The 14,582-nt window shown below is 39.3% G+C and overlaps 1 protein-coding gene across 1 annotated transcript in view; it reads right to left on the bottom strand.

The window, feature by feature from the left end:
* Positions 1–14,582, bottom strand: part of USH2A (usherin) — a 940,802-nt gene that overhangs the window by 433,000 nt on the left and 493,220 nt on the right. The window contains exon 35 of the mRNA XM_044943197.2: positions 837–996. Within this exon, the coding sequence (XP_044799132.2) occupies positions 837–996 (160 nt within the window). The remainder of the gene's footprint in view (positions 1–836; positions 997–14,582) is intronic.

Genomic DNA, 14,582 nt, shown 5'->3' with positions numbered 1-14,582 from the left:
GACTGGAATTGGTAGCCAGAAGGGAAACTAGAGGGTATTCCAGATGAGGGCTAAAAAGTGTCAGGGGGAATGTGTAGCACAAGGTGTGGAACAGACAGAAATTGGTAAATGGTGAAATACTTAGAGTAGAGGGAAATTTTTTAAGGTATATAAAGTGGGCTCAGCTTGGGACACAGTGAAAGCCAACAGGGGAGTTTACACTTGGAACAATGGGATATGAAATCCCAGTGTTTGTCAGCTTGAATGAGCATCATAGTATCTTCAATTCAAACTCTTTCACTGGTGAGAAAACCAAGATGAAGAGTGATTAATGTAAACAAGTACTAACTAGTGGGAACAGAGGTCTTTTAAGCTTCAGTGAAGTACTGCAATATACCTTGTACCTCACATATTAAGAAATGGATAATAATCGGTATTATCAAAAATTATCTGAACATGCCAGTATATGAAAGCATCTCTCTGACTTCAACTTCAGGGGAGCAAGACAGTCCTATTTTATAATCAAAAAGAAAAAATAAATTATGCTATTCCAAATTATTGCAAATAATGCCTCACATAAAAAAAAAAAGCCCAGGGCAGTCATGTAAGTGGTCAGTTTTTTCCTTTTTGAAGTTTGCACAGAATCTATGTACATGTGTGGCTCAGCTTGATTGCATAAAGACAAAATGGAAATTAAGTTGGCAAGTGATAATCAAAGATTCCCAGAACCACTGAACTAATCACTTCTGTGCATTTAATCACAATAAAATTAATTTTATGTCACAAACCCTTCCCTTGATTGAACTCACTGGGATTCTTGCATGAACCAGTGTGTGATAGGGACGGTTTCTACTTACTGAATGTGTACAGTTCTAGAATCCAGGACAGTCAGAATTGGGGGATCCACGTGTTCTGGTGGCAGCTGTGTGGTGGACAGTATGACCAGGGAACTGTTTGTACATCCCACATGTGTGCAAGCACTGAGCAGAAATTGGTGGGGTGTAAATGCTGCTAAATCTGTGGGGGGAACAAGAATTTATTTACTATCATTCTTGTTATTCAGGAGATTTCACTTATCCTCTACTTTCTTACATCTTAGAACTATTAAAGTAAAGCTTAAAATAAACATCAATAGCCATACAAATCAATAGCAATAAAATATAGGCTGTTTTATCCTTTAAATATACTTATTTTTAAATAGACAAGTGTCAGTCAAACTCGGTTTAACTTTTCCTTTTAACAATTTGACTGTTTTCTTGGTTGTCTGTGACCAGGTAAATCATTTTCTGAGTTTAGAGTTAGTTCAAGGGCTCTGTTAAAAAATAAATGAGACATTTAAATTATTTTTAAAGTATATTTGAAGACAACAGGTCTGGTTTTTGGAATGCAAATATATAGCTTATAACAGTGACTTTGCTCTTGTAATTCCTTTTGTTGAATTTTTTCTTCTTCTATCCACCCGACCAACTGCGTGTTATTTGACCTTCAAATTGTCCAGGCTCGGTGCAAATGCCAATTTCCTTTTTAAGATTTCACCAGCATACTATGCTATGACCCTTGGCAGAAGGTGGAGCTATTATTCTCTCCTTTGTCTCTCAGAGTTTTGCACACACTTTTGGCATAACACAACACTGTGTCATAATGATTTATTTCCATGACTATCTGATCCATTAGACTGAACACTATAAAGGAAGCAATGGTGCTATATTCATTTTACATCCTCAGTATCTAGTACATTGCCTGTACACTGTAGGTCTGAATATATGTTTGGATAAATGAAGAAACAATTAACTAATGACATGATCTAGATATAGTAGAGCTAGGTATGAAAGATGATAAAGAGAACTGGGCTAGTACTCTATCCAGTAACACTCTCCCTCCTCTGAACTTCTTTAGTACTTTATATCTATCTGGCTCTCTGAAAGTGAAAGTTGCTGAGTCATGACCGACTCTTTGCGACCACATGAACTATACAGTCCATGGAGTTCTCCAGGCCAGAATACAGGAGTTGGTGGCCGTTCCCTTTTCTAGGGGATCTTCCCAACCCAGGGATCAAACCCAGGTCTCCCTCATTGCAGGTGGATTCTTTATCAGCTGAAACACAAGGGAAGTCCAAGAATACTGGAGTGGACAGCCTATCCCTTCTCCAGCAGATCTTCCTGACCCAGGAATAGAACCAGGGTCTCCTGCATTGCACGTAGCTTCTTTACCAGCTGAGCTATCAGGGAAGCCCATCTGTCTCTCTAAAAGAAACTATATTCACTTGCATTAAAAGAAGCAAATCTGTAATTTACTAATTCAATTCTGAAATATCCCAAACACTTTATTTAGAAAGGTATTCAATAATCATTTTGTTGACTGAATCTAAGCAAAGTTCAGTCAACTTTACCAAGATTTAAACATGTCACATTTTCATACTGCTTGAAATAATCATTATTTTCAGGAATATTTTTGAAATAAGGTAGTTACAATGTACGCAACACATTTTCTTTAAAGATCATTAACCTTGAACTATTACAATTTCATGTATAAAAGATGAATGAAATGCAACCTAATTCAGGGAAATAGATTTTGCATTGCACTGACAGCAAAAGTAAACTGGAAAGAGAACACTTTGATTTTCATGCAAAGTATAATCAATTGGTTAAACATGTAGGTCATCAGAATAAAGGCAAAAAAAAATTTTTACACTAAAAATAGCTACTCTAGAACAAAAGGTGATTACCAAGAAGAGACTTAGAATGCTTTTGATTAAACTTGTTTGCTTCACAACTTTATCTTACAGGTCCTTGATGGTACCAAGTTGAGGCTGGAGGCAACACAGGCAATGGAGCAGGGGCCGGGGGGTAGGGGTGGTCAGAAGATAAGTTATAAGAATACTTTGAAGTTGGTATTAAAACAGCATGGCCTTGCCAGAGACTTCTGAGAAATGGCAGGAACAGCTACACTGTGTGTGCACAAGTCAGATAGAATTGAGGTACTTTCACTTGGAAAAACATTCTATGAAACTTATAAAGTTAAAAATCATGATAATAATGGCCTCAGAGGCTATCCAGAGAGTAACTATCATTTACTGTGGGAAAACTTCATGCAAAAAAACACATCCTACTAGCAGGTCCAACCCAACTACTGGGTTGGTCAAAAGGTTCATTTAGGTTTTTCGTAATATCTTAAGGAAAACTCTGAATGAACATTTTGTCCAACCCAGTGCAATGTGTAATATGCTAACATATTATATCTCTCATTTCCCTGTTTTTGTCATCTTTTCCTTCTGATTCTCAAGAGCTTAGTGACTGCAGCCTTTCATCCCTCCCATCTGTCTGAATTCCTTACATTTCTGAGAAAAGGAAGCTGGGGATTTGACTTAAAAGCCAGTTGCAGGAGCAAAACCAAGGAGGAAACAGAACCTAGAGGAAAGAGGGAATCCCTGATGGGTTAAGTACTACTAGGGAAAAGCTGTTATATTTGAACATAAGAATACAACTATTTTCTCTGAAAACATACCCCAGCAGGGAACTGCTTTCCATGGGGCTGATTCCAAGTGACTTTGGAATATTTTACATGAGAATGTCTCCTAGCCATACCAAAGTGTCTTGGTCAGCTGCAAACCAGACTGGATGCTATGATGATCTTTTACCAGTGAACTCTTTGTGGTGGGCAGTTCTTGCTTTCTTACATTCTAGCTTGTTGAGGCAGGGATTTGGTTACCTACTTTGCAATTGGTTAAGAAGTCGCAGCATTCAATGGCGGCCCAAGACATATTTGTATGTGTTTGCTGGCACAGACTTGCATATCCAAGTAGTCCTTAATTATCCTGAGCTGGTAGGGTCAGAAGGCATCATCATAGCATCACATTATCAAGTGTCTTCTTATCACAGAATGCCCCATTCTTCTTTACACTACAGTCTACATGCTTTGAGGGTGACCTTGATCATAGAACTCCTAAACTCACCAAGAATACCTGCTTCGAATGGGAGTATCTTTCTATATTAGTTCTAGGATTACTCTCTGTGCCTGGATTCTACTCTGACAAAATATGCTCCTCCATAGGTTGGGAAGCATCCATGTATATGATGGTCAGGACTGAGGGAGACCAGGATGAAGAGGTGAGCAAATAGGGTCATGTCGCTAGAGAAAGCCAGTATGGCTCGTGACCCAGGCCTGAAGTAGAAGATGCCAACTCTTATCAAGTCCTCCACTCATAGCTGAGATTTACTTCTAGACTATTTCAGGCAATAAGAAATTAATGGATGAGAAAGTTGTTGCATTTTAGGAGTTTAGCATGGCTTTAAATTGAACATTGACTAGGGTCTAAGGCTGCTGCTGCTAAGTTGCTTCAGTCGTGTCCAACTCTGTGTGACCCCATAGACGGCAGCCCACCAGGCTCCCCCGTCCCTGGGATTCTCCAGGCAAGAACACTGGAGTGGGTTGCCATTTCCTTCTCCAATGCATGAAAGTGAAAAGTGAAAGTGAAGTCGCTCAGTCATGCCCAACTCTTAGTGACCGCATGGACTGCAGCCTACCAAGCTCCTCCGTCCATGGGATTTTCCAGGCAAGAGTACTGGAGTGGGTTGCCATTGCCATCTCCAGGGTTTAAGGCTATCTGTACATAAAGTATGAAAAGTGCCAAAAGTGCCACAGAAAACAGAACAGAGAAAGAAGCAAGAGTGCGCAGTAATTTTAAAGGCTAGAGTCAGGGATGTGAACTAAGTTTGCTGTCATAATCATTTTGATATATATATATGAGTAAAGTCATAAGGCTGTACACCTTAAACTCAATTATTGCATGTCAATTATATGTCAATAAAACTGAAAGGAAAAGAAAAAAAGCATGAGTCAGCGGAGGCCACAGCAGCAAGATGACATTTTGAGCAAATGCCTGGAATGAATGAGAGTAACAGCTGTGGAACTAAGCAAAGGACTATTTCAGGACAGGGAACAAGCTAAGCAAAGACTTGGAAGGGGGAACGTGACTACCATGAACATGGCAAGAAGGCTAGGGAGGCTAGAGCAGAGCAAATGAAGCAGAAAGAAGTAAGAGATGGCATCAGAAAATCAATAAGGGGGAGACCGTATGAGTGTTGTATGTCTCTACATGGATTTGGAGTTTTAATCTGAGAGAATCTAGTTAGAAAGCTGAGAGGGTTTTGAACAGAGTAGTTGCATGGTCAGAAATGGATCTCATGAACATCACTCTTCAATTTTAGACAGCTTTATTATACGTCTTGGAGAAGATCATCTTGGGTTGAATACCTGGAGTGACTTATTATCTTCATGAATTTCAATGTCCAAATCTCTTCCCAAATTTGGGAAGTTCTCAGCTCTAATTTCTTTTGATAAGTTTTTTGCTCTTTTCTCTGTCTCTTCCATTTCTGGGGTTCTGTGATGTAGAAACTGGTTCTGTTAATGGCATCTCATAATTCATGTAAGTTTTCTTCACTCTCTTTCATTCATTTTGCTTCTCTGACTAGATGATTTCAAATGACCTGTCTTCTAGTTCACAAATTCTTCTGCTTGGTTGAGTCTGTTCTTATATCTCTTTACTGAATTTTTTCATTGTCCTTATGTTCTTTGACTCAAGGATGTCTATTTGTTCTTTTAAACAATTTCTATTTCTTTGTTGAACTTCCCATTTTGTTTATGCATTGTTTTTCTAACTTTATTTAGTTGTCTATCTTCGTTTTCTTGTAGTACAGTGTGTTTCCTTAATAGGATAAGCCTGAACTCTTTGTCAGACAGTTCATAGACACTGGTTTTCCTTGGTGGTGTCTTATTTCCTTGATTATCATGATCCTTATGAATCATAGTGTCTGTATATTCAAGGAAGTAGTTGACTACCGTGACTATCTGGACTGGTTTTATCCACTGGGTAAGTCTTGAAACCAGTTTTACGGGTGCAGGCCTGGCATTTGAGCCTATGGTAATGGCCCTTGGACCTGTATCTATGTGCACTGACAAGGACCCTGAGTACAGGGGGCATAAGCAGTCCAGGTGCATGGACTACTGGGTGGGCCCCGCATCTGCATATTTAGTGTTCGGTCCAGTACTTGGATGTTCCAGGAACCTGGTATTGTGAGCATTGACCTGGAACCTGAGGACATGAGGGCTGGCTTAGAGTTAGAACAAGACTGGACTTGTAACTATAGGAGTCAGCCTGTGACCTGAAGCCTCAGGAACTGAATTGTAGGCTGTGTCTGTGGGAACTGGCCATGCACATGGCTAGGCCAAGGACCTGGGTGTGTGTGTATGAGCTAGAATTAAAGCTAGGGTTGCAGAGGCTGGGCCTGGTACACAGGAGCTACTTGGGACCACTGGAGCTGGCCAACAAAGGAGGCAAGAATACACCATGGAGAAAAGACAGTCTCCCCAATAAGTGGTGGTAGAAAAACTGGACAGTTACATGTAAGAGAAGAAATTAGAACATTCTCTAACATAATACTGAGCGCCGAAGAATTGATGCTTTTGAACTGTGGTGTTGGAGAAGACTCTTGACAGTCCTTTGGATAGCAAGGAGATCAAACCAGTCAAACCTAAAGGAAATCAATCCTGAATATTCATTGGAAGGACTGATGCTGAAACTCCAATACTTTGGCCACCAGATGCAAAGAACTGACTCACTGGAAAAGACCCTGATGCTGGGGATGATTGAAGGCAGGAGGAGAAAGAGATGTGTGTGTGTGTTACTCAGCCATAAAAAAAGAATGAATTAATACCATTTGCAGCAACAGGGATGGATCTAGAAATTATCATACTAACTGATGTAAGCCAGAGAAAAAGACAAATGTCATATGATACTGCTCATACATGGAATCTAAGAAAAAACTATAAATAAACTTATTTACAAAACAGAAATAAACTTGCAGACCTAGAAAAACTTATGGTTATCAAAGGGGAAAGGTGGGAGGGATAAAGTAGGAGTTTGGGATTAACATATACATACTACTGTATCTAAAATAGCCAACAAGTACTACTGTATAGCATAGGGATCTATACTCAATATTTTGTAATATCTTATAAGGGAAAAGAATCTGAAAAAATATATAATACATGTACATATATATATATTTTTAACTGAATCACTGTGCTGAATGCATGAAACTTACACAGCATTATAAATCAACTATAATTCAAATTAAAAGATTCATGTTGGCAAGTTCGAAATGTTGATCAGACAACCAAGTGGAGATGTCAATTAGGCAATTTGAATAAATTTTGGAATTTCAAGACATCCTGGCTTGAGATATACTTTGGAAAGTCATCATCATATAGATGACATTTAAAATGGATGAGAATGCAAAAATAGAGTGAATGTGGGTAGAAAAGGGAAAAAGTTTAAGGACCCAAATACTGAGATGTCAATCTTAAGCTGTCTGGAATAGAAACAGAAAACCAACCATGGAGACAGAGAAACAGCAATCAGTAAGCTATGAAGATTTGATGCCCTAGAAGTCAAATGAAGCAAATTTTCAAAGATGATAAGTCTAATAAGAGGAGGACTAAAAGTTGAATTAGCATTATGGCAGTCATTCATATTTGTGCAATAAAAGTTGTTAAGTTATGAGTGTCTAAGCCTGACTCAAATGGATTCATGAGAGGATGAGAGAAGAGGAATTAGAGATAGTAAATATAAGCAACTTTTTCAATACGTTTTGCTGTGAAGGAAAATGAGAGGTGAAACAATAGATGAAAGGTAAGTAGAGACCAAAGAAGATTTTTTTTTAATAATCAAATAAGATAAAATGATGTATGCTGATAGAAATGGCCCAACAGGGAGAGCAGAATTCTTAATGGACTGGAGGTTTGACCTTGAATATGTGAAAGACTGCAGCCAAGAACGAAAGTGGAGGGTTTATACTTGGATCAGGAACAGATAATCTGTGGTTATGGAGGGAAAGGAGACTATGTGGGTACAAATGCTGGGGGGAGTGGGTGGGGTTTATCTTATAATTGCTTCAGTTTTCTCAGTGAAGAAGAAAGCAAATTCATCAGTCCACAGTGATCTTCTGATTCCACAGGCCACCCTGCAATGACCACCTGTTTCTCATAGAATGACATACACAAGTGGTCAATGAGATACTACTTGATTTGCCAAGGGCCTACTTCTCATGCCTTCCATACACTGGCCATTTCTGTCCCTCCACATCCCTCCAACACTACAATCTCACACCTCCAGGCCTTTGTAGATGACGTCTCTTCTGATGAACACCTGTTTTCTCCTTCTTTGTGCTTGGCTGACTTTATCCCATCCATCAGGCTCATCTCCCTCTGAGCGGTCTTTCTTGATAATCTAACAGCATGGCCACCACCATCCATCCCCAGGTACCCTCAGTCATATCACCTTGCTTAGTTACTTATCATAGTTACCAAAACATGACAGAAACCGCCTTGTTATTGGTCTCAGAGGGATATAAACTCTTTGAATACAGAAAGATGCTTTCTATTGTGTTCACCAAGATGTCTTCAGGATTGGTGAGATCTAACTGGCAGTTTTATTTGTTGAAAAAATGAATTAGGCAAGGCCAGAGAAAATTCTATGGCCTACTTTTCACAGAAATAGAGTAATATCTGAATGAAAGTCTCTAAGAATCTACTGAATACAATTTGTCAGACCAATGTAACTGTGAGATGAAGGCAATTCATTGTTAAAAGACAAGAAAAAGGCAGACTTATACTTCTTTGAATATTAAAGCTTAATTCTCAAACCTGAAATTTCATTAAAAATCTACAGTATTAAGGAAGATGTGGTACATATATAAGATGGAATGTTAGTCATAAAAAGGAAAAAAATAATGCCATGTGCAGCAACATAGATGGGCCTAGAGATTATCATACTAAATGAAGTAAGTCAGACAAAGATAAATATCATATGATATTGCTTATATATGTAATACAATAAAATGATACAAATGAACTTGTTTACAAAACAGAAACAGATTCAGTGACTTAGAGAACAAAGTTCTGGTTACCAGGGGGATGGGGGTGGGGGTGGTTAGCTTGGAATTGACACGTACATACTGCTATATATATAAATAGATATCCAACAAGGTCCTACTGTATAGCACAGGGAATTCTGCTCAATAGTCTGTAATAAGCTAAATGGGAAAAGAAATTGAAAAAGAATAGATACATGTATCAGTTCAGTTCAGTTGCTCAGTCGTGTACAACTCTTTGCGACCCCATGAATTGCAGCACGCCAGGACTCACATTCAAAAGCAGAGACATTACTTTGCTAACAAAGGTCTGTCTAGTCAAGGCTATGGTTTTTCCTGTGGTCATGTATGGATGTGAGAGTTGGACTGTGAAGAAGGCTGAGCACCGAAGAATTGATGCTTTTGAACTGTGGTGTTGGAGAAGACTCTTGAGAGTCCCTTGGACTGCAAGGAGATCCAACCAGTCCATTCTGAAGGAGATCAGCCCTGGGATTTCTTTGAAAGGAATGATTCTAAAGCTGAAACTCCAGTACTTTGGCCACCTCACGCGAAGAGTTGACTCACTGAAAAAGACTCTGATGCTGGGAGGGATTGGGGGCAGGAGGAGAAGGGGATGACAGAGGATGAGATGGATGGATGGCATCACTGACTCAATGGACGTGAGTCTGAGTGAACTCTGGGATTGGTGATGGACAGGGAGGCCTGGAGTGCTGCGAATCATGGGGTCGCAAAGAGTCGGACACGACTGAGCGACTGAACTGAACTGAACTGAGGCCTCCCTGTCCATCACCAACTCCCGGAGTTCACCCAAACTCATGTGCATGGAGTCAGTGATGCCATCTAGCCATCTCATCCTCTTGTAATCCCTTTCTCCTCCTGCCCCCAATCCCTCCCAGCATCAGGGTCTTTTCCAATGAGTCAACTTTTCACATGAGGTAACCAAAGTATTGGAGTTTCAGCGTTAGCATCAGTCCTTCCAGTGAACACCCAGGACTGATCTCCTTTAGGATGGACTGGTTGGATCTCCTTGCAGTCCAAGGGACTCTCAAGAGTCTTCTCCAACACCACAGTTCAAAAGCATCAATTCTTCAGTGCTCAGCTTTCTTCACAGTCCAACTCTCACATCCATACATGACCACTGGAAAAACCATAGCCTTGACTAGACGGACCTTTGTTGGCAAAGTAATATCTCTGCTTTTCAATATGCTATCTAGGTTGGTCATAACTTTCCTTCCAAAGAGTATGTACAACTGAATCACTTTGCTATACACCTGAAATTAACATTGTTAATCAACTATACTCCAATATGCAACATAAATTTTAAAAGCTACAATATATTATGGAAAATTAAAAAAAAATTATTAACAGCAGTTTTCTCAAAGTAAGGGCATGCAGATGAGTTAAATTTTTGGCTATATATATTTTCAAATTCTATAATATTTAAGTATATATTATATTGAGAAAAGACAGCCATAGTTTTCCAATATCAATTCATTATTTAAGAAATTTTATGCCAAAGACCTAGTTGACACATGCCCTATTACACTTCCTATGTCATCATACTTCCCCTTTCCTCAATGACTTCAGCATTGGCTCAATTTTCTTTTCAATCGTAATCCCTTTTTTGGCAGCTTCAACATCCTCAGTAATGACTCATCTCTGAATCTGGCTTCATTTTAACTTCTTCAAATGTAATGCCCTTCACTTCTGCTTCATTTATTCAACATGCAGCATAGTTATACCCACTACTTAATCATCTTTGGAACCATTTCCAAGGTTCTCAATCTAAAATCTGCCCTCTCTGGTAAATTGCCACCTCGTGCACTTGTCACATCCAAACAAACACTCATTTGCCATCACACAATGTTCAGCCTCTTGTTTCCAGAGATTTGCACATTTGCATTTTCCTTGCTATGATCTTTGCTCACCCATTTCAAAGCCATACTCCCGGGTCCCTAGATTTTTCAACCTCCCCAATCCTCTTCTGTATCTGCTTTCCCAGTTCCTAGCTCTGACTAAACCTCATCTTCTTTCTCTAACACTTCTCATATCTCTAAGATGTGACTGAGAGAAATTGCTAAACATACTGAAAGAATCTACTGCAATTCTAGGTTTCCCAGTTTGAACTGGAACTCTATCACTCCTCATCAATAACAATCTTGTTACCTTGTTTCTCCCTTCATTGCATTGCTCTTTTTTTCTCCTTTTATGGTTTGGCCAATTCTCCTGAGGAACCAAGTGGGGTCTAAAATTGGAATCCTCAGGATAGTTCCCTCCTCTGAGCCCATCAGTTTTCCTACCTGTGCCACAGGAGCAGAGATCAATAGGGCTGTCATCCTAACCTATATCTTTTATCTTCTGCTCCTCCCTACCCTTGACCCTTTTGATGAGGGTGGAAGAGGAGAGTGAAAAAGCTAGCTTGAAACTTAACATGAAAAAAAAAAAAAAACACTAAGATCGTGGCTCCCAGTCCCATCACTTCATGGCAAATAGAAGGGGAAAAAGTGGAAACAGTGACAGATTTTATTTTCTTGAACTCCAAAATCACTGTGGACAGTGACTGCAGTGATAAAATTAAAAGACACTTGCTCCTTGGAATAAAAGCTATGACAAATATAGACATTGTTTTAAAAAGCAGACACTTTGCTAACAAAGGTCCATAATAGTCAAAGCTATGGTTTTTCCAGTAGTCATATACAGATAAGAGAGCTGGACCATAAAGAAAGCTGAGCACCAAAGAGTCGATGCTTTCCAATTGTGGTGCTAGAGTAGACTCTTGAGAGTCCCTTGGACTGCAAGGAAATCAAATCAGTCAGTCCTAAAGGAACATTCACTGGAAGGACTGATGCAGAAGCTCCGATACTTTGTCACCTGATAAGGAGAGCTGACTCATTGGAAAATACCCTGATGCTGGGAAAGACTGAAGGCAAAAGGAGAAGGGGGAAGCAGAGGATGAGATGGTTAGAATCACTGACTCAATGGACATGAATGTGAGCAAACTCCAGGAGATAGTAAAAGACAGGAGCCTGCAGTCCATGGGTTCACAAAAAGTCAGACATGACTTAGCAAATGACCAAAAACAACAACATAAAAATATAGATATTCACAGAAATAGAGATGTATGTGGATATCGTATTGACTGAGATTTATAAAGGCTCCATGCTCAACTGGCACTTCATTTATGCTTATGATGATCATACAACCAAGATTTTACAAATTATGTAGAATTAACATTTTCTCCAATGTTTTTTAATATAAATTAATTCCCACCCATAAAATAATTTGTTTGTTCACATGTCCAGTTTAGGAAATCAGATTGCTATGCCTCTGCGATCATAGGAACTGAGGCTTTTCTTTTAATTCTGAAAATTTAAAAACTCTCAACTCAATGGTACAATGAAAGCCAGCCTGATTAAATAGCTTTTTTGACTTCCAAGTCATTTTTATGCCTGTCCTGTCCACCCCAAAGTGGATTATTCTCAATGTATTATAAGAAGATGAAGTGTCATTAGGGTCCTCTGAATAACAAGGCATAAAAGAAAAAGAAAAGGGTAGAACCTAACGTGATACATGGTAGAGGAAGCTGCCCAGGTGACCTGGTTGGGAAATCCTTGGTGAAATGGGAGGAGATGATGAGGACAAGGAAAGGAAAATTAGAGAAAGATAAAAGGAAGCAGCATCAGTGGGGGAAAATAAAGAATAGCTGTGTAAAAGAGGAACAAATGGAATGGAGATTTTTTTTAAAAGAATTAATTTAAAAAGTGAAAAAGTTCCAGGGGATGCAGACTAAGGTATTCTTTGTGAGTAAAGCCATAAACAAAGCCACAATATAAACTTTAAAGCAAAGAAGAATGTGATGATGATTCTCTCCTCCCTGATTTGGTAGTATGACTTGTACAGATGTGATTAGGTCCTTCAAGGGCAACGTAATGGATCAATGGATTCAAACAATCACAGGTATGTACCAACTCTGAGTCAGTAAATGGAAGGTAGGAGAATCCTAAAAATATAAGGCTACTGTTTGTCAGAGTCCCTTAGTAACATCTTCTTTACCATTTCCTTGATGTCATCATTTGCATAAAATCAAACACAGGGAGTTGTGGACAGGGAAAAGCAGATCACTCTAATATGTTTTATAAATGGATCTCAGTATCCTGAGATGTGATACAAGGAAATGCATCCCAGTGCATGGACACCTCACCAAACACTGTCAGGCAAGCTTTAATTTACAATACTGGCCATGAATTTTATGCTATTTTATGATTGATTTCTTGCCATTGTTCACAGCATTTCATTGATCTCAGTTTACAAAATGAACCAATAATTAAGCAATATTTTCTTTTAATTTCTAGTATAAAGTGAGAAATTTCTTTTAATTGGTTTCTCCCATCAAAAATTAAAAGCAGTTTTTGAGCTTCCCTGGTAGCTCAGACGGTAAAGAATCTGCCTGAAATACGGGAGACCAGGTTCGATCTGTGGGTCAGGAAGATCCCCTGGAGAATGGAATGGCAACCCACTCTACTGTTCTTGCCTGGAGAAGTCCATGGACAGAGGAGCCTGGCAAGCTGCAGTCCATGGGGTCACAAAGAGTCGGACCCGACTGAGCAACTTTCACTTTCACTTTGCTTCTTTATCATCTGGTTCTTTCTCTGAGAAATTCCTAGTAGTATTTCACAAAAGAAAAACAGATTTTTCCTGAATTTTCTCTCTCCTTTATGTGCATCTTGTCCACAGATCATCATCAGGATGTTGAAAAACATGGGAACCATCTATGTAGGTGCTGACCACATCTCCTTCTGTCATTGGGTATTCCAACTTGAGAACCAGGGCAAAGGCATGGTTCAGTGAGAACCCATCTCAGGCAGCAGACCTAGGAGGTGTTGTATTTTCCACAGACACCTGGAAAGCAATGAGTTATGCCAGAACACACGTGGTATGTCAGAGTGCATTCATCTCTGCCAGAGGACAGCTCCTGCTCCACCTGTGCTTCTCTTCTGATTCCAGAAAAGTCAGTTCTGACCTTATAATTAATAAAAACAGAGGCTTTCTTTAGCCTGAACATCACTGCTCTTCTGCTCCTCATAGAAACCTTAACTTGCAACATGATGTTCTTTGGCCAGATGAGCAATTAACCAAGACCGACATTCATTCATGTGCTTTCTAATTAATTTACAGAGCTGGAATCATTTTGCCCAGGTAAGGATTTGCATATAAAACCACACCCAAACTACATTACTGAACTTCACAAATTTTCTATTTGTACTTACAATATTTCCCACTTTATCAGAGAAATTCATATCTTTCACTTTCATCAAATCCCTATTCAAAGTGTATACTATTCATGGAGAATCTCCTATTTCTCCCCAACAGATGTATGGTCTACATTCTATTTACTTGCCCTTTTAGCAAATTTCCTTTGTGAGCATCTTTATCCCAGATGTAAGTATTCACAGTGTTACATACTATTGGAGAAGAAGGATGCATCTTATAGGAACCCCTGTATGACTCCTAATATTTGGACACTTCTGATGGTGGAAAAGTGAAAACTTCATTGCAATAGGATAACTGGAAATAAAGAGAGGAAAGCCTAATCCCTCCCTCAGGATAGCAGCAGATGGCATGTGGTGGGGGAGCCCTACCTGCTGTGAGTAGTCAGTCACTAGTTTGTCTGTG

The sequence above is a fragment of the Bubalus bubalis genome, chromosome 5, assembly GCF_019923935.1.
Source record: "Bubalus bubalis isolate 160015118507 breed Murrah chromosome 5, NDDB_SH_1, whole genome shotgun sequence".
In the NCBI taxonomy this organism is placed as follows: domain Eukaryota; kingdom Metazoa; phylum Chordata; class Mammalia; order Artiodactyla; family Bovidae; genus Bubalus; species Bubalus bubalis.
The sequence above is the reverse complement of the archived record's forward strand: the minus strand, read 5'-3'. Positions and strand labels throughout refer to the sequence as shown.